The sequence below is a fragment of the Condylura cristata genome, unplaced genomic scaffold, assembly GCF_000260355.1.
Source record: "Condylura cristata isolate star-nosed mole 26May11 unplaced genomic scaffold, ConCri1.0 scaffold00005, whole genome shotgun sequence".
NCBI lineage: Eukaryota > Metazoa > Chordata > Mammalia > Eulipotyphla > Talpidae > Condylura > Condylura cristata.
In genome coordinates, this window is record NW_004567106.1 from 30257419 (window position 1) to 30280718 (window position 23300).

The 23300-nt window shown below is 55.6% G+C and overlaps 1 protein-coding gene across 1 annotated transcript; it reads left to right on the forward strand.

The window, feature by feature from the left end:
- The first annotated feature begins 8919 nt into the window (after positions 1–8919).
- AQP1 (aquaporin 1 (Colton blood group)) lies at positions 8920–21841 on the forward strand. The gene is made up of 4 exons (XM_004676828.2): positions 8920–9471; positions 18578–18742; positions 19056–19136; positions 19850–21841. Exons 1-4 carry the CDS (start codon positions 9082–9084, stop codon positions 20027–20029), a joined length of 816 nt encoding a protein of 271 aa, XP_004676885.1. The 5' UTR covers positions 8920–9081; the 3' UTR covers positions 20030–21841.
- The last annotated feature ends 1459 nt before the right edge of the window (positions 21842–23300 follow it).

A 23300-nucleotide genomic window follows, 5' to 3' on the forward strand; every position in this document is an offset into this window, starting at 1 on the left:
CCTGATGGCAGGCATAAGGATTAGCACAGCACTATGAGGCTAGCCACAGCCACGTCAGCATGAGTTCGATTCCCGTCCAGGGAGCTGACCCACATAGCACGGCAGATCTCTCCTGTCTGGCCCGCTGCTCCCTTCAGCAGTGTATTTCAGTTGATCTGCCTTTCTGCTCCCTACTCTATCTCTGGTGAAATTCTCTCCTCCCTCACCCCACTACATACCTCTGGCCTGTACCCCAGTTCTTGTATGCATGAATAGATAAATCTTAAAAAAAAAAAAAAATCTGGCCCTCGCCCCTACCCAAGACAGGGTCTCTATGAATAGACTGCTCCTTCATGGCCTGAGGTCATGCTTCTGTGATACTTGGTTCTCTGCAGTAGCCACCCCCGGGCACTCCTGGGGTGACTGGACAGCTGTGATGTGACCGTGACCAGCCAGGCCCTGTGCTACTGCCCAGATGAAACAGGAACCTTGAGGGCCTGACAGAGCTGGGGCCAACCCTCCCAAGAAATGGCACCCCCAGGTCAGTGGACCTTTGTGTCCTTGTTTCTACTCCAAAGATCTATCACAGGGTGGCCCCAAAAGATGTCCTGGGAGCAACTGTCTTACCAGGGACCTGGCCTATAATGAGAAGATGCAAGGTCCTGGTGGGATAAGTATCCGTGAAGAGGATCACAGCCTCTTCTGATCCTGGCAGTGAAGGTGTAAAGGTGCTTCCTGCTTATCTGGTGACATGGAGTTTCAGACAGTCTATGATCCTTTCAGATCCTGAGACACTATGATTCAAGTGCTACTTCCTCCAGGAAGGCTTCTATAACTTCTCCTGCCCTTACTGATCATTCAGTTCCCTCTAGCTCCCATCCTGACCCTGGGCTCTTTCCTGACTGTTCTGTGTTTATGAGCCTAGTTTCCCCCACCAGCTTGGGAGGTGTCCTCCTTTGTCTGCCCACATGTCCTCAGACTGGCAGGAGGGGGATGAGGTGGGCTGGCATCTAATGCAGGCTTGGAAGGTGCCACTTTCCCATCTGGTTCTAAAATTGGTCAGGTCCAGGGCTTCTGGCTCTCCAACAGGGAGGGCTTAGGGGAGGATTCTCACCTGCTCCCAGCTGCTGCAAACATTTCCTTCTTTCTGGCCTGGGTAGAGACAGGAATGATGTGAGGGGACTTGTCCTTCCTGAGTTCCAGATACTGCAGCCCAGCTCTTCCCAGCCCTGGTTCTCCAGTGGACCCTGTGATGTCAGCCAGAGTGGAGGGGTATGTAGGGAGAAGTGGGGGTGGGGACCGAGCCTGCCTCATTGTGCAGCAAGTCCTTCCTGGACCCCAGTGTACCCTGCTGAACAGGTTCTGATGGTTCACTCTGTGCTTTGGGGAAGCCTCTTCAGCCCACTGCTTCTATTTACCTTTGTGTAATAGGATCTGAATGACTGAAGGCCCTGCTGTCCTAATGGCCTTCTACCCTGGGAGTTCAGGGGTGCTCAAGCCTGGTGACAGGAAGGCCCTGGTGGGGCCATCCCTGTGAGATGACGCCCCAAGACTGCAGGTCTGGCTGTAGAACAGCAGCACAAAGCAGAAGGTATGTCTGGTCTCCTCAGTGGGGGCTGGGGCTGGGGCCTAGGCCGGGGGCCATGTCATCATTTCCTCATTAAGCAAGACAGCTATCAGCCTGTGCGAGATGATCTTGCTGGCCCTGTGGGCTCCAGGAATGTTGGCTTCACATGAATAGAATCCCCAGACCGGACCACAGAGGGAGGGGTCTCTGGGGCATGGAGACAAGGGCAGCCCTGCCCACCCTCCCTCCCACCCTGCTGGACTCTCCTCCACCACCACCAGCCGACAGCAGCATGAGAGCTTAGGAAGTCAACACGTGAAAGGGGCGTCCCATAGAGGGCCCCGCTTTCCACACTGTGTGGGCCCTCTACATCCTCCTGACACTGGCTGCGGACTGGCGGGTGTTCCTGAGCAGCCTGCACACTGAGCCTGCACCCACCTGGCTGTGTGCAGAGACCCAGGGCAGCTCCATCCATCTCCACACCTGCAGGGGTATCGTCTACCCATGAACAGAAACTAGGATTCACTTAGCAATGGAGGGGCTCAAGGCCATGCGGTAAGAGAAGTGCTTGTCATTCTCAGCCATGCACCCCCTTTGACCCACGACAGAGTGAAGATGAGGAGGCTCCAGGACAAGTGGCCACCGCCCGGGGTACTCAAAGGGGGCACACATATACCCCTCTGCGTGCCAGTATGTGCCGTGTGCTCAGGCATGTGTGCAAGCCCTGTGCTGAGGGGCAGAGGAGGAAGATCCGATTAAGCCTATATTGTGGCCGCCTGGCCAGGTGTAACAGCCCAGAGAGATGGGGGACACAGGGTGAAGACGAGACTTTTGACTTGTTAGATGTGAGCACAGTTGGAGGTGCCCGGCCCAGCTTCTCTGTGCCCTGCCATGTGGCACAGTGGTGGCAACCAAGGTGGTATATACCCTGGACCTCTGCTTTCTGGGGTCCCTTCGTCCATAAAAAGGCTGTTATGACTGTGTCGGTAAGATGCGTGTTTCAGTCATGGTGGTGAGCTCCGCCAGTAGTAGTGAGCATGATGAAGGAGGAATTCCCCAGAGTTCTAGTCCCACCCAATTCTAAACGCTCCTGTCCGAGGGCCTGGAGGGAGCGTGAGGTGGCACCCGAGTGGGCACCAGCCCTGCTGGGTCCCACTTGGCTTTCCTCTTAGGAAATATTATGGAAGCCAGCAAGGCTTTCGCCCTAGGGCATCCAGCTTGTCTTAGCAGCCGGGCCCAGAGGAGCAAGAAACACCCAGCACATGTGAGAGGCCACAGGCAGAGCCCGTGCAGGGACCCCCAGGAAGGCAGTAAAGCCAGGTAGCCAGGTGGGATGGGGACAGCCAGGGCGGGGCTGGGCTGGGAGGAAGCAGGGGGCACGGAGCTCCTGCCTTGAGCACCTGGGTGCCCCTCGGGGCACACTTGCCACCAGTGGGTGGGGCAGGGCCAGGGGTCAGAGGGTCATGAGAAAGTGCTGAAGGTGAGCAGGATACCAACAACCAGGAGTGGAGATGAGTCAGGATCACAGCATTGGTGGGGGTTCAGGTGGCTCTGTACTGGCTGGACCCTGCTCCGAGACACAAAATGTCAGAAGGGAAGGTGGGATGGGAGAGTGAGGCGGTAGATAGCTTCTGGCTGCCAGATTCCTGTGGCATCAAGTGAGGGCTGTTACCTAGGAGTTGATGATAAAATATCAAAATAGGAAATACACTTTCCTGGGAAGACACATCTGAGTCCTCGCTGGGGTTCCCAGTGGCCTGTAGTCCTACACAGATGGGAAGTGGAAGAGGTTGTAAGTAGCTGGCAGGAACCAGGCGACCCAAGCATCAGTCCTGGACCCACTTTGACCTACCACAGGATACGCCCCTTCCCCCACTCTACCTCAATTCAGGCATGCCAGCTTGTCTCGGAACTTCAGTTTCCCTATGTCCAGAATGAGAGCATCAGAGCCGATGTTACTAACCCCACGTCTCTCAATGTCTTATCATCTAACAACTCAAAACATAGGAGGTTTTTGAGGGTGCAGGGCCAGAGGAGCTAGAGGTTCGGAAGCTGCAGTGACAGGCAAGGGAACAAGGGAAATGCCCTGTGTGTGCTGGGGGCGAGGAAGCCACTTACCCACGTGACAGCTCGCCTTTTAGGGACCTACCATACGGAGGCTGCTCTGTTGTCTGCTTCCCCGCCAAGGGTGCGGCTGGCAGTCCTGCACAAATGCCACCAGCAGCATTTTCTGGAAGTGAGGGGTGCCGCCTCCTTGGCCAGCTGGGCTTCCTCGCCTGCAGGGCAGGGCTGGGAAAACGTGACTTCACCCCTCCTCCAGTCCAAGTGGTGTTCTGGAGTCCGGCGGGATGGCAGGAAGGCTGGGTGGGAGCTCATAGGCCTCTCTCAGGCCTCTGAGCCCAGACCCCCTCTTGAATCTGTGTCCCCCACCCTGGACACAGCGGTCAGGTTCTTACAGACCTCAGCTCAACGGGGGAGCTTTGCCATCCTGTCTCCCTGGCTCCTCTGTGGTATCAGGTTGGGAGTTTGTTGGTGAGTTAATGGTAAGATATCAAAATGGAAATTTTTGGAATTTCCCCCTCACCCCAACCACCACTGCGGACAATAAGCAACAATTTGTTTGGGGCAAGCCAGGATGGGGGTGAGGGCAGAAAGAAGTGAAAGGGGGCATTTTAGCTCAGAAAATTACTAAATTGTTCCTCCTCTGGTGAATCACTGGTGACCAGCTAAATCCGGTTTTGATTTAAGGGGGATCGTGTGACGCCTAAATGGCCAGGAATTATCTATCAGACAGGGAGGAATTCACATACTTTGAGAGGTGGGTGTCCTGCCTCCTGGGAGCCTGGCGACGAGAGAGCAGATGGCCCGGTCATCCCAGCACAGCAGGCTCCGTGCTCAGCTCTGCTCCCCGAGGCTGTGGTAGACAGGGAAGGGGTGAGAAGACCCTAGTGTTCCCCGACAGGGCGACGAGGGAACGGCCCAGGCTGGAGCGAGCACTGGACCCTGATTGTAGATGCTGCCATGAAAAGAGGGTCAGGGGAGGCTGGGCAACTACTTGGAAGGAGGAAGAAGAAAGAATGTGGGCAGGACGGTGAGGTGGGCAAGAGAAGATCTGGAGCCCATGTCGGCTGGGCCGGTGCTGTGCTGGGATGGCCAGGGCCATCCTGGTGGTGAGTGGAGACCCTGGAGGACTGAGACAAGACATCGGATGTCCTGTGGTCCCTGTGTCTGGGCCTGGGTCCCTCTTTATACCCTCAGGCTCTAAGAGGCCCCACACCCACTTGATGGATTAATCCACACTCTTGCAAATTCCTGCTCTGGCCCCTGCCTCTCTGGAGACAATTCCCTCTGAGTAGCCCAAGCCCGACTGCAGGTCCTCGATGGAGGTCGGGGTAGGGTCGAAGGGCAGGGCTGGGGGGTACCCCTCCCCGGGAGAGGGGATCTCTGACTTTCAGCACTTATCTCCAAGGCCCTCGGGAACTTTGTCCTGTCTTCCCTCCCTCCATCACTGCTCTCTGCCTCAACTCAGGAAGCATGAGCCGTGCTGGAAAATGATGGAGAGCTGAGGGTAACTGGGTGGTCATGGCAAGTCGGCTGTGTCAGGCCCTTCCCAGCCCAAACAAACTCCATCTTCCCGGAGGGTCTCCTCCAGGAGTGAAGTCATTGTTTCTGTAATGTGAACTAGGGGAGAAAAATCCCTACTCAGCCTAGGAGGAGGGTTCATTTCCCTCACTCCTCCTGTTCTGTGCCCCACAGAAGCTTCTGGCTAAGAGAGTGCTGTGTGGCCACACCCATGGGCGTCCTTTCCACATACAGTCTGAGGGTCTGGATCCTTTGTCAGCATCTGAGGCTCTGTGTGTCCACCTGAAGTTTCTCACTGGACAAAACCTGAAGTTTCTCACTGGATCCCAGTGGGGTAAAGCCCAGATTATTCTGGGAACAGCCAACTCAGACTGGCACACAGGCCTCTTGGGCATAGCAGGAAGAAGGCACATGTGGAAAAGCATTTGCTGAAACCGTTGCTCCAGGGCTCAGAAGCTGGAGGTGGGGGTGGGTGGGGTGGGTGGAGGAGACAGCCCCCCTTATTTAGGCTGGCTCAGGCCTGGGAGCCCTGGAGTCTGGGCCCTTGCCATAAGAGATCGGAGTCTGCCAAGTCAGGTCACACTGGAGGAGGAGCGGGGTGGAGGCGAGCCCTTCCTCAGAGCCCAGACCCCAGCTAGTGGAGCCATAGGGGTGGTCCTGACTGCTTCCAGCTTTTTGTGTACCCACACTCAACCTGATCAGTCTTTCCTCATGTACCCTATTATGCAGTCAAGTTGGAGGGCTCCCCTTCTTCCCCTGGCCCTATACTTGCTCCTAGACCAGCAGAATTGGGACTCCTGCCTGGTAATCAGGCCCTTCAGGGGCCCTTTCTGACATCAGGCAGAAAACCAGACTTGGGTTCTGGGAATAGGGGGCCTGGAGTTCTAACGCCCCTCTGTGGTTCCCTGGCAAATCACCTCCCATCTGAGTGTCCCAGGGTTGTAGTGAAAATGGGTCCACAACCAGAGTCTGTTTACTTCCTTCCTTCCTTCTCTGACTGGTCTAACTGGTGTGGAGTTGAGGCAGACCAGGGAAGGGAGGTGGACGAGTTTGGGGCTTTTTGAGGTTTGGGGCTCCAGTGGTAGACATTCCCTCTTTCCCATTGAAATGGTGGGGTTGTGGTCACACAGCCCACTTTGCATTAGGGGAGAGGACGGGGAATGAGGTCAGCTTTATCTTGTCTGCTTCCTGATGGCGCCTCCTGGTATGACAATGCCTTCTTCCCAAGTAACAGGACTGCGATGGTGGTGCTTAAGGCAGGGGCCATGTGAACATGGAACAGGGGACGGGGCCTGCGGAGGGTGGGAGGTGTTCCCTGAGGGCCCTCATCTTACCCTGAGGCCGGCAGGGCCTAAGTTGCCTGGAGAGCCAAGGAGGCTGGGGGCTGCGAGTGTTCCCCTCAGTGGAAACACGTGTGTATCCTCCACACTCATCCTGCTTGCTAGACTGCAAGCTTCAGGAGGCCAAGGAGCTAAGCTATGTGGGTCACAGCTGTCTCCCCAGCCTTTGAGTGGCATTTGGCCTATAACAGTGCTGAGTCAATACTTGCTGCATAAATTAGGCCCCTCGTCCTTTCTCTGTGGTGCTGGACACACATATCATTGAGTCCGGGGACCCCTGCTGGCCTGGGGTCAGTTCCTGGCTGCCTTTCTTAAGCCCAGCTGAGGCTGGTCCCAGAACTGCCAGTGTCAGAACTTGTCCCTGCACCACGCAGAGGACAAGGACAGAGGAGGGCCTGACTGAGTTCCGGAAGCCAAGGAGGAAGGAGGCTGGCAAGTGCTGACCTCAGTGGGTCTGGGACTTCTGCCAACGAGGACTTAATCCTGTGCCAGAAGACCCCACCTGAGGGAAACTCCAGTCCTGACCTGAGGGAGCACAGTGCTGCCCTCTAATTTCTGTGTGAGAGGAAGTTCCAGTCCTGCAGTAGTAGTGGGGGGCCCCAGAACTAACCAGGAAAAAGCTCACTGTGGGTCATGACCACCACCAGGCCGTGAGGTCCAGGCCCAGGGTGAGAGGGAGTCTCCTGGAGCTCAAAGAACTGAGCCAGGGTTGTTCAAGGGAAAGGATGTGGAGATGGTTCTGGGAGGTGGTTCTGGGGAGTGAGCTGGCTCCCTCTCTTAAATGGTGAGTACGGCAGCGATTACCTCCAGCCACTCAGGCAGGCGGTGGCCACAGTCACCTAGCCACCATGCTGCCTCCTGGCCTCACGCCCACTCCCTCCTTTACTCACAGGCATTTGGTGCAGTCTGGTGGACATAGCTCCCCACACCTCCATCCCTGGTCAGTTCCCTGTTCCCAGCAAATGCCAGGGTGATCCTGGAACCAGTCACGGCCAGGGCCAGGCAGCTGTGGTGGGTGCTATGGTCAGGTAGCAGGGGGGTGCTGGGTCATCTTCTACTCCTGGTCCCTGTACAGGAGACATAAGCCCTCTTCTCTCACGCCTGCACCTGTAGAACTGAAAGAAGTCCTTCCCCTGCTGTGCTTCAGTTTCCCACTCATGTTGGCAGATCTGGCAGGAAGTGAGAGGAGATGGCCAAAGAGGGCCTCCCTTTCCTGGACCCTGCCTCGCCCAGCGCCGCACAGGGCTCTGCCCACAGTGACTGGCGGTCTGGGCTTCCTCGCCAGCCTCCTGGCCAGGCGTCCAGTTTCTGGATCAGTTTGTTGGCCACCTTCGCACGTCTGGCTGGGCACGTGCAGGACACAGGGAGACTACAGGGAGAGGGAGCTCTCAGAACCAGGCTTATGCCCCCCCCTTCTTAGAGGAGTTGCTGGTACCCTCATCTCCCCTTGCTTCACCCATGTCCCCTTTTTCCTTCATGTGCCTACATCAGCCCTGTCTCCCGCTTCCAGATCATGTTTCCTTTGTGCGCTGTCTGGCTTCTCTCTGTCCTGCCTGCCTCAACGTCTCCTCCTGGAAATCTGTCTCTTCCACGTCTCCTGTTGTGCTGATTGGACTGTCCTCTTCCTCTGTCCTCCTTCCTCTCCGTGTCTGTCTGTCTCCTCTCCCCTTCCCTTGTCAGTCTGCCTCACCCTTCCTCCTGGGCTTCCAGTCTCCAGCTCAGGCTGCCACTTGGTCTACTTCCCCGCTTGCCTGTATCTGAGAAAAAAAAAATTCTGAAACTCTCCTCATCTTTCTCCACCTGCCCTTCAACCCACTGGTTCAGATTTTTCCAGAAGCATCCAGGTCTCCGGAATCTGGTCTTTCCAACATTCTTGCCTGTCTCAAGCCTGCCCTTGACCACAGAGTAGAGTGTGGCCCACAGACAAACTTCTGTTGTCTCTGTGCCCCTTCACATGAGGCCTGGCCCATCGGGCAGGGGGCTGTGGGACATCCCCAGGGTGAAAGGCAGGCCTGGGCTAGGGGGTCAGAGGGCTCAGACTGCCTGAGTGAAGCCTGGACCTGTGGACTCCAGACTAGCACTGCTGAGGGGTGGGATGGGATGACAGGCCAGCAGGGTCATGGTGCCTGCCTCCAGGGAGGGCAACGTCCACCCGTCGAGTCCAGTCCCCTCACCCCGCCCCATCCGGAGTGCCTGGCTCTGTCCTCGGGCAGCCCCTGAGCTTTGCACACAGGGCGGGGACACCTGGATTTCTCTGGCCCCCTGAGTGGGGTCAACTTGGAAGAATTTCCCAAAGCCTATTAGAGCAGTGGTTGCCTCCTGCCTGCCTCCTCGGGCTGGGCAGGGCTGAGGGCGGAGGGAGGGAGGGAGGGGGGAGAGGAGGAAGGGAAAAAAGTTGGCAGGCGGACAGCAGAGCTGTGTCTGCATCCATCGCGGAGAGGAGGCCCGTGCCGTGTGGGGCGGGCCAGGAGCAGGAGAGGCCTTCCTCTCTTTGTGCTCCCCCCTCCTCGCTTCCCCCCTGGGCCCTATAAATAGGCCCAGCCCGGGCTGTGGCTCAGCTCTTGGAGGGAGTCAGGCACCAGGCAGCCGTCTCAAGCCAAGCCCCCTGCCAGCATGGCCAGCGAGTTCAAGAAGAAGCTTTTTTGGAGGGGAGTGGTGGCCGAGTTTCTGGCCATGATCCTCTTCGTCTTCATCAGCATCGGCTCAGCCCTGGGCTTCCAGTACCCAGTGAAGAACAACCAGACGGCAGGTGCGTCCCAGGATAACGTGAAGGTGTCACTGGCCTTCGGGCTGAGCATCGCCACGCTGGCCCAGAGTGTGGGCCACATCAGCGGTGCCCACCTCAACCCTGCCGTCACGCTGGGGCTGCTGCTCAGCTGCCAGATCAGCATCCTCAGGGCCCTCATGTACATCATCGCCCAGTGCGTAGGGGCCATTGTGGGCACCGCCATCCTCTCGGGCATCACCTCCGCCCTGCCTGAAAACTCACTCGGCCGGAACGAGGTGAGTGCTTTGGCCTGGCCTTGGGGAACTCCGGGCAGTGCTCTGTCACCCCAGCCTCACCCTCCACCCATTGTGCAGATGGGGATAGTGAGAAACCAGAGGTTGCTGGAGGTTATGTGGAGCTGGGCTTGGAACTCAGCTATGCCTGCGGTCCAGAGCCTGATTTTTGCCAGGCACTGTGGGAAGCTAGTTATAATCTTGCCAATGTCCCCGGTGGGCTTCTATTGTGGGGAATAAACTCTGGGGGCCGCAGACATTTGGCTAGCAGTCGCTCACCCCCTGCTGTAGTTTCTGGGCTCCCCCCACCCCTCAGCTCTCTGCCTGTGCAGCCAGCTCCCTTCTCCTGTAGCTTGGACCCTGGGGAGACTCTGCTCAGTGTCCCCAGCCAGCCGGACCCAGTACTCCGCCTGTGTGCAGCTCGCCCTGACGGCTGTGACCCAGATTGCCATGAGGGGAGTCCACCCAGAGCTCCAGGAAGCCCCTATACTCACACAGGTCCCCAGAAAAATTGCCTTCAAGGAAAATGTCCCTGCTGCTCCTCCGCCCCGAGGGACTGGGCAAAGATAGGGCTGCGATACTGGGCTTTGCAGGCGGCTGTCCTGGATCTCAGTGTGGGTGGGGGCCGGGCTGGCAGCCCTCGGGCTGCAGGCTCCACTCCTTGTCGCCGGCACTGAGCAGTGTGGTGGATGTGTTTGGGTGCGCAAAGGGGTGTGGGCGTGTGGACACCGGCACGGGTCTCCGAGGCTGTGCGAGCCGTCCTCCGCATGTGTCTGTTTCTGAGTGTGTCTGGGAGCACATGTGCGGTTGTGAGTGTGTGTGGGGGGGAATGTGTACCTGCATGTGCCCACTGTTATGCCTAAGTGGGGCCGCCTGGGGGGGGCACTAATGATAAGCAGATGTTGGTGACTGGGTGGCAGCTGCCTAAAGAATTCCTCCTGGACTGCACAGCACAGCTAATTGGCCGTTGGCGGCAGTTGCCTACTGTTGCAGACCGGGGCTTTTCCAGCCCCTCAGCCAAGTGCAAACTCAGACCTGGCCTGGGCCACAAGCAGGAGGGGCATTTGGCCTGAGAATCTGTCTCCAGCTTGGTGTGCAGGAGGGGTGCCCTCACGGGTAAGAGAGGCCGAGGAGCAGTGGAGGAATCAAATGTGGAGTCATGAGGCAGGCAGGGAGCAGGGCAGGCTGGCGTGGACACAGAAGGGAGCCAGCGGGGGCTCCTCAGAGACGGCAGTGGGTGATAATAGCAATTGGGCCCTCGCTTCCCAGCCAGAGTTCAGGTCATGATGCTGCAGCTGGGGGAAGGCTTGGTAAGGTCTGGTCAGAGGGCACAACCCTGCCGGGGGAGGATTAGCACCTCTGTGTCACAGTGACGCTTCGCCTGGCCTCCCAGTGGGGCCAAGCACACCGGGCGCCAGATTGAAGATTAGCCCTGCTGCCTGGAGTTTATGTTGGACTTTAGTCGGGAAGATGTGTGACTATGGCTATAAGCAACATGCTTTAACAGCCGTGTCCCTCCCAGCCTCAGTGTTTCCAGAGGGTCAAGAGCCGGGTGACCGCAGAGAGTGCCCTCGGCAGAGGCGCAAGAGCGTACTGGGCTTGCGCCTGACTGGGCGTGGCGGGGGGCGGTGGGATTGTAGAGGCCCCAGGCCTCCTGGTCCCTTCACAAGGTTACTGAGCTCCCTAACTCAGCACCCCTGCCCCTGTGGTGCCAAGTTGACCTGCAAGGTCTGTCCAGCTGTCCTCCCCTTCTCTGGCTTCCTTATTCCAGCGTCACCCTGACAGATGGGTTGGGCAGACTACAAGTGAGAAAAGGGGGGCAGCCTAACGTGGGGACCCAGCCACAGCCTGAGAGGCAGACACATTAGTTTCAAGTGTTATTGTCCACTGACTTGTTCCCTTGGCACTGAGAACCCTGAGGTTACAAGAGGGGTTCCAAGTCTCTTGATATCTCTTGGCCACGCCCAAACCACCAGGACTTTGTTGACTTGAGTTTATCACTCTTCCCAGGAGGGTTTAGCTAAGAGGAACCCTCGGGCCGTGCTGAACATAAGGGCACCGTGCATTGTGTGTGTGTGTGTGTGTGTGCGGGCGCGTGCAGTGGGGGGAATTGCCCTGTCCACATAATGCCTGTTTGAGGCCCAGAAGCACAAGTTCTAGGCTGACAAATGGCAAAATTGTCCTTGCCAAGAGCCCCTGTCACACCCTGCACCTGGGATCTGAAGTGGCCTCAAGAGGGGCAGGGATGTGTATACACAGAAGGTGACACACTTTTTCCTCCGGGCCCTGGGGGGAGGCTCCCCTAGTCCCTTGGGCCCTAAGCCCCACCCGGCCCCAAGCTGGGGTGGAGTAAGTCGTTGTCATGGAGACTTCCAAAAAAATCGGGAAAGAAATGGCAGGAAGTGGTTGGGGTGAGTCAGGGGATGTCCCCCAAGGACAACTTTCTCCTCACTGAATCAGGGACTGGGATACGCCCTGGATTGGACCTGGGGCTCTTTCCGGCCTGTCGGATCTCAACTAGTTCGAAGAGTCAAACCCCAATTTTGACCGAGGGGTTTTTGACGGGCCCCAGGTTGGTGCCATACTTTAGCCAGTCCCATACACTGTGTGACATCACGCAGCCAACTATCCTGAATGACTCTAGGTTCCATCCTGGAATAGGGACCCAGCAGGGTGTGGCTGGGTATGGGCAGAAGAAGATGCTTGTGAACCTGGAGTCCTGGCCCTTGCTGGCCTGGCTCTTCCTCTGACTGGCTCGCCACACATGCAGCAGACAGGACAGAGACAGTTTCAGACTGAGTCACCAGCTCCCTGCCCTGGGTCTCCCATGGTCCTGGGCAAGATAAGACCAGGCTCTGGCACAGCTGCCCATGATAAGGGGCAGGAGGCAGGTATGATAAGAGGTGTCAGAGAATAACTCTGACCCTGAGTTAGGGAGGGGCAGGAAGGTTTCAGAGAGATGCCACGTGAACCTGAATGTGGACACACTGCCAGGAAGGGGCCTCCAGGCAGTATGTGGGGCAAGGGGCCATGGGAGATTGTGGCCTGGGAATCATGGGATGTGACCAGTGGGGGCATGAGTCTTGTTGGAAAGAGAGGCTCTGGAAGGTGATGAGGGCTCAGGATTCAGTGTCTGACTGTGAGTGGGCACTGGGAGCTGAGCCCGCCCAAAGCTCTTAGGCTCCTTCTTTGGGAGTCTTATCTCAGCCCTGCTCATTCAGGGCCTGAATGAGGCCACTTGGGAGGGATTCATCTGCTGCATCAGGGCCCTGACCTCAGGCCTAAACTTTCCCCCTTGCCTGGTTTTCCAGGCTTCAGGGCCCCTCCTGCCTTCTCCAGAGTTTGGGGTGAGCTGGAGAAAGGGGAGCCAGAGTTTTCCAAAGGCCCAGCCCAGCCCAGCCCAGCTGGCAGGGAGGAGCTGGGGGCTGAGTGGTTGTGCCACAGCTGGGACATATAATTACTGCTTCCAGCCTGAACCAGATGAAGTGGGGAGGGCACAGAGAGGCAGGATCTTTGTGGTGGAGACTTCCCTCACCATGGAAAGTTCTGAGCCTGTTTCTCCTGTTACAGCAGCCCTGCTGGCCCCATGTTGTCTACCTGGACACCTGGTCCTAACCAAGACTCCCCTAGGAAACTTCATCTGGAGTGACAATGCTCTGATAGGGGTCAGAACCTGTGAGGTGCTTCTGTCTGCGGGGACTTGCCATGGTCTTGCCAGTGCCCCTGAAGGCCCAGCCCCCTCACATCTTGAGCCATTAGCTCATTGCAGGCCAATGCCATGCCCAGCCTGAGTCAGGAGGGCAGCTAGTGTTCCCCACTTTTGCTAGGGCCCCACCCATCAGGGTTCCTTCAGCATGAGCTCAAGGCCTTCCCATCATGTGTGCTTCTCTCCTTGTGACAGAAGGCGCCTGTGCTCTTGTGAGCAGAGACTCTCTGGACCATAGTCCTTGTCCCCTGGAAGCACCACTGGTCTGGAGTCTCCCAACTGGTGGGGGCTGAGCCCACACTTCCCTAGATATGGGCAGGTCCCTCTAGCCAGGGCCTCATTCCTGGGATTAGAGGGGTCTCTTGACCATGGTGGCCTCCAGGGGGCTAAGTGCCCTCTCACACTCAAGGAACTAATTCAGGTAGGTAAACACAGCCTGGCACTGAAACTCCAACATAAAAGACTGGAAATGTCCCACTCCCACTAAGCATTCTTTCCAGTGACTTCAAATCCACCGTGAGGAAATCTCGAGAGGCCGATGTCTGCTCTGTGTAAAGAGGATTATTTTTTAATTGAAAAGTGGCTGCTGTGAGTCACTAGGGGCAAGCAAGTGGAGGCAGGCAGGCAGTCTGCGCTGCAGCCCTCTGACAAGAACAGTGGGGTGGGTTGGAGTGCCCGTAACAGGTTTTGTACCATGTGGAGTCGGGAGGCTCAGAAGGCCTCGTGGAAGGGAATCCTGTGTTCAGGGGCCTGGCAAGAATGACCATGGATCTTGGGTCGGGGAACAGGACCCTTTCAGGCAGGGAGGAACTCTAGATATCTGGGGCTAGAATCTGGCCAAGGTTTCCATTTTGACGAGGACGATACTGAGGCCCAGAAAGTCATGGAGACTTTTTAAGGTGCATACTAGATCACGGCACTGCCAGACCACAGCCCAACCTCCTGCCTCCCAGCCCTTGGTATTTCTGCTGCTCCAGCATCCATATATGCTCACACACACTCATGGCTGGCTCAAGGCACATGGCTGGCTCATGACTCATTGTGAAGCCTGGGTCTACTGGGGCCCTGGGATCGCAGGAGGGTGGGATGGAGGCTTCTCAGTAGAACCTCTTTCTTTCCATGGCAGGAAGCTGGGGGCTGCCCTGAAGTAAAGAAGGAGGGAGAAAAGGAGGAAGCTGTGGCTTTGTGTATTGTTTCTTATCAGGAAGATGAAATGATTTCTGGAGTAAAGAAAAGGTCCTTTGAGAACTGCTGCTCCTTCTGTTACTCAAGGTGGGGGGAAGCTCCTTTCTTTCACCGCCACCCCCACCCCCTCGGGCAATGGCACTTGTGAGTGGGTGAGCAACACACAGGGACACGGTGACATACCTGGAAAGGCCGCCGCACCTCAGACATGTTGAGATGTGCCTGGCCAGTTAATGGCCGGTTCATCTGAATGACCACAAGAGTGAGTGTTCTCAGATTTCAGGATGTAGAGTTTTTCACATTTTCCTTAGATCAAGTTTGTCGGTCGTGTGGTTCAAACCCTCCCTTTTTGTGCTAGGAATATTTTTTGATGGCTTTATTTCATCAGTTTCTAAGAAAAGACCTTTCACTCAGTAGTGGATTGATCAGATTCTCCTTGTAATTCTGTCAATTTTTGAGTAATTTATTTATTTTTTAAAGATTTTATTTATTTGTACATACAGAACTGGGGTACAGGCCAGAGACTCAGAGGTGGTGAAAGACTTCACCAGAGAAGAGTGGGAGCAGAACAGGCAGATCGACGAAGTACACTGCTGAGGGGAGCAGTGGGCGGGTCAGGAGAGGTCTGCCACGCCATGTGGTCACCTCCAGGGCAGGCGGGAATCGAACTCATGCGGAAGTGGTTTCAGCTTCTTAGTGCAGTGCTTTATCCTGCTGCGCCACCAGAGAGGGCCTGAGTAATTTATTTTTAGGCTATATTGTTTGGTTGAGACTTTCCATGTAACTATTATATGACAAACCTGTTACTGTCTAATGGAAAAGAAAAGCAGGGAGTCAGGCTTGGATGGATGTGACTTCCCATGTATACTGCAGCCACCATCCACAAAGACACATGGATGAGCGCAAGGTGGGGAGACATGGAGACCCACAGAGGTATCCTCACTGCAAGAACTGAATCTTGAAGGTGGTGGGTGAGTGGGACAGGCCTTGGCGTCTCTGTCTCCTGTTCTTTGAGAGCAGATGTTCATAGCCATCGTCACATTTGGCTCTGGAGCCTGCTGGTCCCCAAGGGTGGGGGACCAGCGTGTCCAGGCCTTGGAAGTCACCTGGCCAGTCTCTCAGAGGAAGCAGGGAGAACTTGAGGTCCATTCCCTGAGAGATCATGCTGTATCCCTCTGGCACCTGGAATATGCTGGCAGCTATAAAGCCATCTTCTGCCAGCTCACCAGTTCAGGCTAGGAACAGCCAGGTCCCTTGGCTGGACTTGCGGGTACCGTGTCTTGGCCCGTAACCCCGAGGCAAGGACCCTGGCTTTACGGTCTCTTCCCTGGACCTCTGCCTCTTCATCCATCACTGGACAGCACCCTTCACAGGCTTCCCTGGAAGGCTCACAGAGATTAATGTGGCCCACGGCCTCCCAGCTCCAAAGCAAATAAGCCACGTTCGGATCCAGAGAGCTTCCCTGGAGGTAGGTTGCCTCTAGAAAGGATGAGAATTCTAGAAAATTAGTATTCTCCACCAATTCTGTTGCCACAAAGCGAGTGTCTCGTCCAAGACTAGGGCAGGATGATGGGAAGGTCTCACGTTCCAGGTCAGGGGTTCTGAGCTCCTGAGAGGATGCACCTTGTAAGAGTCACAGGCAGTTTTAGTGAGTATGATGGATGGTGACTTCAGCCATCCTTCGAGGTCATGAAGTCTAAATTTGAGAGTGACCTTCAATTGGCTTGATTTGCAAATGGAGAAAGTGTGCCTTCCTGTTGCTTCAGATTAACTGTGTGGAGTTTTCTGTTGTTTATCTCTGTATTTACAAAATTGATTTCCTTTTTATTTATTTTATTTTATTTTTTTGGCCTTAATCATTGAAATATATGACCTGAACTGGGCAGAACTATGTGGGGATATGCAAACAAATGTGTTTTTTCAATAAGTGACCACACCTGGGATTGGCCCTGTTTAAACAATTGTTTGAAATTTAATGGTTGGTAAAAAGTAACATGTGTTTTGAACTTTTACCTGTTGTTTCCTGGACAAAGTTTCAACAGACCTCTAACTACACCCTCCAGTTTTTAAGGAACATGTTTTTCTAGACGTAAATAATTCAAGTTCTTTAGTGGTCAAGGGGGAGGTGTCCACACCTCACTGATGTAATTAGGGGGGACTTCCTGGAGGTGGTGATGGTGGGTATTAAAAGGAGGAGGATACCAACCCCCTTTGTTTTTTTGAGTTAAGGATTCTGAACAATCAGGTAGGGGTGCATCCAGGAGTTCCTAGGACAGCTGACTTCTCCCTCCCCGTGGACTCAGCGCTCTGGGCAGGTGTTGCAGGTGTTAGGTCCTCAGCTTGCTCACTTGACATGAAAAGCAGTGCTTTGGGGCAGGCAGGAGCTGGGCTGCTCGGACCCGGTTAAGTACTGGGGAAGGAGATGAATCCTCTTAGACCGGTGTGTGAGAAGAACAGCGTAGGCATGTGAGGCAGGAGCAACTTGGGGTGATGGCTGCGTAAACCAGCATGGAAGTACTGGTGTTAGGACTCCTGCCAGCTAGCAATTCAGTTGACTCTTGGGAGCAAAGTAGAGCAGGGGGAGGAGTCCTGAACACCCCAAGCGCTCAGACTCAGGATCCAGCAAGCGTGAGGGTGATGGGCATGTGTGTAAGCCTGTCTGGCCTCACCAGCCTCACTAAGTGGAGCCCAGGCAGGACTCACGCCCATTTCCATACTCCTTCTACTGTTCCCCCATTTCTGGGATAAGATGACAACGAACCAGAACAAAGCCAGAAACGCCATCCTGATTCCTCCTGCCTCTTCAAGCTTTTCCAAAGGCCCTGGACAGTGGCCATTCCCCTGAAGCTCTGCTCACTCACTCAAGGCAAATTAGATCTGTTTTACAGATGGAAAAACCGAGGACCAAAGAGGGGAAAGGCCACATTCCTATGACAATAAGTAGGAGAATGAAGATCTTAACTCAGAGCCCTCCTCTACAACCCCATCTTGGAGGGGGCAGAAGACTGGGCTTGCTCCAAGGGCTGAGAGACCACACCTGAGGGTCTCCAGGAAGGACCCAGAACTGGGACTGTAACCAGGGGAGGGGATGTGAGTCATTTTCCCTGTGACCCAGGGCTGCACACAAAGGCGGGAAGAGGATTGTTCTTGCAAGATGGCTTTGGGGTGCGGTTGAGAATAGCTCTGCAGGAGTGCCCCTTTCTTAGGATTTTGCAAAATGCCCTTTAGCCTTGGAGACACCTTCACCTTTAGGGTGAGACTTTTAAGTTCAGGCTTCTTGGGAGATAGCAGCCGTGCCTGCGAATCTGTGCAGTTCCTTGACTGCTACATGGCCACATCCGGACATCTTTGCAAGTGGGACTTTTCTGACACGGCCCAGCTCCCTGTGTGGAGACACTTGGCTCCTGGGACCCCACAGGAGATACAGGGGCTCCTTGGGGTGGGGGCTCCCTGGTGCAGCTGCAGGGGGAGAGCTCCAGTGACCTCACAGCAACTCCCATTCCCTCTTTTTTCCATGAGTCATGTTTCTAAAAGTGGCCCAGGAGCAAGAGGCAGCCAGACGGTGGTGGTGGGGTGACGTGGCCAGGGAGAGGGAGGGGGCAGGTCAGGAGGTAGACAGGCAGGGTAGGGCCAAGAAGAGATGGATGGGAGAGACACACTCAACCTGGGGAATGATGGAGAGACGGCAGAGGTAGGGAAGGAGACAGAGGGGGAGGCAGCCCAGGGATAGGCGCAAAGCAGAGAGGGCCTCTGGGACCTGGGGCCAGCCCTGAGGAGAAATTTTCCCAGCTTGGGGAGTTGCATATTCCCCAGGGGATGAGGTGGAATGCTCTGGACTTTTGGTGTATGAAGCAAAATCCTCCTTTTTTTCCTGAGAGAATCAGTGACAATTTCCCTGTCTGAGACTGGCCCCTCACCTATGGCGCTGTCCCTCAGGGCATGCAGGCCTGCCTGTGGCTGGATGTCCATAACCCCTCCACGCCCTCCCTTCCTTCCCTCCCCGCCCCCACATTTGCTTCTCTGGTCTTGAGGAGGAGCACTGCTGGCCTAGGCAGGTAGAAGGGGCTGAGCTTGGGAGGGAGGCTGGGTCCCCTCTGGACCCAGTCAGGGGCCTGAAGGTGCTAAGGGTCTGGCCTTTGACCTGGCCTGGGGGGCCTGGGCCACCATCACAGACTGCCCGCTCACTGCCCCTGCACCTTACCACCCCATTCCCTACAGTTGGCTCCCGGTGTGAACTCTGGCCAAGGTCTGGGCATCGAGATCATTGGCACCCTGCAGCTGGTGCTGTGTGTGCTGGCCACCACCGACCGCAGGCGGCGGGACCTCGGGGGCTCGGGCCCCCTCGCTATTGGCTTCTCTGTGGCCCTGGGCCACCTGCTGGCGGTGAGTAGGGGGCCTTCCCTGTGGGGTGGGAAGGGCAGGATTGTGGGCCCTGGGTCAGCGGTGACCATGACAGGGCTCATGCTATGGAGTAAGGGGAACAGTTGTGGGGGCTGGAGCAGGGTCTGAGCAGAAGAGGGAAGCAGAGGGAACTCCTGACCATTTTCTAAGGTCACGGTCTCCTTCTGGGTCTGATTATCACCTTTTTGCTTTACCTCAATTTCTTTTCTGTGTTTTCACTTTCTGTGTGTCTCTCTCTTCTCCATCTCCGGTGTTTGGCTGCCCCGTCTGCCCACTCACCCCTTCCTGCTCCCAGATTGACTACACTGGCTGCGGTATTAACCCTGCACGGTCCTTTGGCTCCTCAGTGATCACTCACAACTTCAAGGACCACTGGGTAAGGTGATCCAGGCACCCCGTGGAGGTGGTGGTAGGGCTTCAGCCTGACCCCACCTTGCAGCTCTCTTTCCCAGGAGAGAATATCAGGGCAACAGCCAGGGCAGAGGAAGTGGGAAACTGAGATGAAGGGGCCAGGCATCTGTCCTCCCAGTTCAGACGTACTTCAGCTTGTCCCAGCAGCGGGCTGAGGCTGACTTCCAAATCCTGGCTCTGCCACTGTCCTGATGAGCCTGACCTTGGACAGGATGCTGGCCTCTCCATACCTCCGTTTTCTGAACTATAAAGGGGGATGTGGTGGCACCTACCAACCTCCACCACAGCTTGCTGGGGGGAAGGAGGCCCTTGGCCCTGGTACCCGTCAGCTCAGTGGATGGAGATGTTCTTACTGTTGATGTTTCTGTTCCAGGTAAACGCTTTATCACACTAGACTCTTTGGGGCTCTTGCAGACTTGGGGAGGGGGCAGTGGTCACCCCTCAAGAGGGGCTGGTCTGACCACGTGGAACTGGACTACACCAAGGCAAGATGTTTGCTACTAGTGTCCTGGCCTCCTGGGCTAGTTCTGGGAGGCACCGGAATCAGGATGTTGGGGTTACAGTCTGCCTGACTCTGTCCAGGCATAAGTGGGAGAGAAATCATTCTGAGGGGGGTGGGCAGGGAGCTGAGGGCTGGGGCTTTCACCCAGATGTCCTCTGAGCATGTTCTGCTCCTAGGTTTTCTGGGTGGGGCCATTCATCGGGGGAGCCCTGGCCGTGCTCATCTACGACTTCATCCTGGCCCCGCGCAGCAGCGACCTCACAGATCGGATGAAGGTGTGGACCAGCGGCCAGGTGGAGGAATACGACTTGGATGCCGATGAAGTCAACTCCAGGGTGGAGATGAAGCCCAAATAGATGAGGGCTTGGCCCTGGGCATCGACGTGGGGGGTGGGGGGCAGGGGCGGGCAGAGGTGGGGAGGGGTGAAATCCATATTGTAGACACTCTGACAAGCTGGCCAAAGTCACTTCCCAAAGATCCGCAGGACCTGTGAGGTCAAGCCTGATTTGGGACTATTTCTATCACTTTCTTTCTCTTTCTCTGTTTCCTGGCCTTAGGGCTTCCTGGGGACCAAGATTTACCGATCACCCACTCCCTTGAAGACACAGAGGAGGTGAAAGAGAGGGACCCACCCTGCTAAGTTGTCCCCTCAGAGTGTGACGGGAGCTATGCCAGAAAGTCCCCCCTCATCCCAAAGTTGCTCACCAACTCACCTGCCACAGGTGCCTGGGGTTCCACCATTATTGCTTTGTGCCCATGGGTGTGACACCCCCTCTTTCTAATAACATGCACTTTGCCCTTGCCCTTCAGGGCACTTTGAGGGGAAGAGACTCCAAGCCTGCCGTGATAAGGCAAGTGACAGATAAGATTCAGCCTTGCAGTTTGGGCTGCTTCTGGGCAGCCCCACCTTGGACTTGTTCATGGTCTTGGGCTGCCCATCCTTCTGGCCTTAGTGCCCCCCATCCATAAGGAGACAGGGATAGGGGAAAGCTGGAGGCCCCTCTCTAGGATTCTGTGAGCTAGCCACACCTTGGGTTCTGGAAGATATGCACCTGACCAGTGCTGCTGCTTCCAGCTGGCCGGGTTTTCCCCAGGTACACGACTGTACCTGTGCATACACACGAATGCAGCGCACACGTTACAAAGCAGAGAGCAACAGTCCAGTCATTGAAATTTCCCAAACCTGGGGTGCAGGGCTGATCCCTGTGCAGTGTCTTTGCCAACTGGGGTCTGCTGTTGCAGAATGAAGGTTATTTGGAGAGTGAGGAAGGTGTACCCTGTTGCTTTATTCACTTCTGTTTAGTCTTTTCCTCCTATCACTGCATTATCTTGCTCGTTCCTCAGTCTGCCACTTCCTCCTGCTCATGCAGACACAGGTCACCATGATCCAGGGGTGTGTTTATTAAGGGCAGTTAGTTGTCTGAAGCCCAGACCTGAAGACAAGTGGTTCTGTTGCAGCGTGGCCTGGGGAAGTGGACACACTTGCTGGACACCTTGGGAGATTTCCCCCACTAATCCAAGGGGGGAGAATAAGCAGATTTCACCCCTTATTCCTGAGGACATAGCCTTTCCTCATTTACCTGGAACAGTTCACCTTGACCTGTGAGGTAGCTACTGCTGTGTCCCAAGGGCAGTTCGGAGCAGAGTCTGCTTGGAGGTTGTTATCTACAGAGCCTGTCAATTCTACCATGGCTGGTGCAGGTATCTCTGGACTCAGACCCACCATGGTGAGGAAAACTGGGAAAATCTAAAGGCAATGAGGCGGTCAGGAGGTTCTTGCCTGTCAGTGGCCCATCACAGCCTCACAGTCCCTTCTCCATTCTCTACCAGGGACTTCTAGTCCACTTATAGATAAGGAAACTGAGGCCAACGGTCCCAGAGTTAGGTGATGATGTGGCCGGGACTCGTGGCCAAAGTCACGTCTCTGACTACACCCTGGATTGTGAGACTGACTCCTCATTCCCAACTTCTGAGTGTTTTGCCAGGGCAGTGACCAGGGACCAGGAGGGGTCAGGGTCTTGCTGGAGGGAGGGGTGCAGTCCACTCCCCGCCCCATGCTGGCTGCTGTGTACCAGGACCCTGCTTCTCTCTGCTCTGCATATATGTCTGTTTTGGCATTGGAATTTCATTATACGTTAATAAATAAAGGAAAATAGCATGTAAAGTCATACAGGCTTCCTGTGGTATTTTTCAACTTTTGGCACTGTCTTCACAGGCATCTCTGGGCCTGAGAGATCAGGGCCTTCCTGGGGACCCAGTCGGAGGGGCACCCACTGCCTGCTTCCAGGATCCCTGGCCTCAGGGTTGGACACCAACTCATCCCAGAATTCCTTTGAGGGATATGGGGTCCTGTCCCTCATAAGGACACTCGGGCCCAGTGGAATAGGGTTAGAGAGAGGGATAGGGATTCTGAGCAGCTTCAATGTGGTGGTGGGAGTCATCTTTAATTCTGGAGCAGAAGGAGGGTGGAAACAGGATTGAAATATGACAGTCTTGTTAATCCCCTGTCCTCCTTAGAGGAGGCCCAAGTGTCCCTCCCCCTGTCCTTCACACACACTTCCAGCCCTGCCCATGACTACGCCAGGTCCCGGGGCCATAGCTCTGTCTACAGAGCTCTGTCTGGTGGAGGAGACAGACTCACCCACGAGAGCTGAGAGGCTTCATGCCGAGCACAAGTGATGCTCAGTAGCTCGTGAAGCATCACCCGCAGTGGCTAAGCGGGGAAGAGTAAGTTAGCTCCCAAAAGAGGCAAGACAGGTGCTGGAGACCAAAGTCAAAGACGAGACAAATCTATGTCCGGCTTGGACACTCAGATACCCCAGCCCCAACCAAGCACACACACAGGAGCCAGTGTCTGCAAATAGGGACAGATACCCGCATATTGGGATGCTGATAGGAAATAGGCCACGGGCAGGCCTGTGCTATCCAGGGAGGCCCAGTCTAGCAGGTTTCGAGAACCCTCGATCTGGAAATTTCACCAGTTCACTTGGACAGGTGTGGCCATGGGAATGGACAGAGCAGGAAGGGGCATCTTGGAGGTCTTGCCCCCTCACCCACATCACTGTTGCTTAGAGACATGCATAGGGTTAGGGGCTAGGTGACCCAGTGAAGGCAGATAAGTGCAATCAGAACAGACCTCCTAGCCCAGTGTGCACTGCGTTACCTTGGCTGTCTGCCCACAAACACTGCCCCTGCAGCTCCCAGGCTGTGGACAGGCTGTGGGGGAGCTGAAGCACAGAGCAGTGCGCTGTAACCTGAGGCTGTGCGGGCCCCTTCCTCACGGCTCTCCCTGGCTTGTCTCTTTATCTTGTCCCATCCACCCGTGCCTGAAGCCCTCTCAGTCCCCATGTGTCCTCAGTCCTCCCCACCACAGACCCGGTGCTTCTGTCACCACCCACAGCCATTGCAGGACACAGCCTTTGTGACTGACTGTTTAGTTATTTAGAATCCTCATGACAAGGGGCAGGGCCTGAACAGGTCAGGGAGCTGGTAATTTTTGAACACTTGTAATAATGTATGCAGACTTCACATAAAGCCTTTCTGCTCTTTACGCATCCATGAAAATTAGATAGGACTATCCTGATGCATGATTTGCCCAAAGGCGCACAGCTAAGGTTGGTGGGAGAA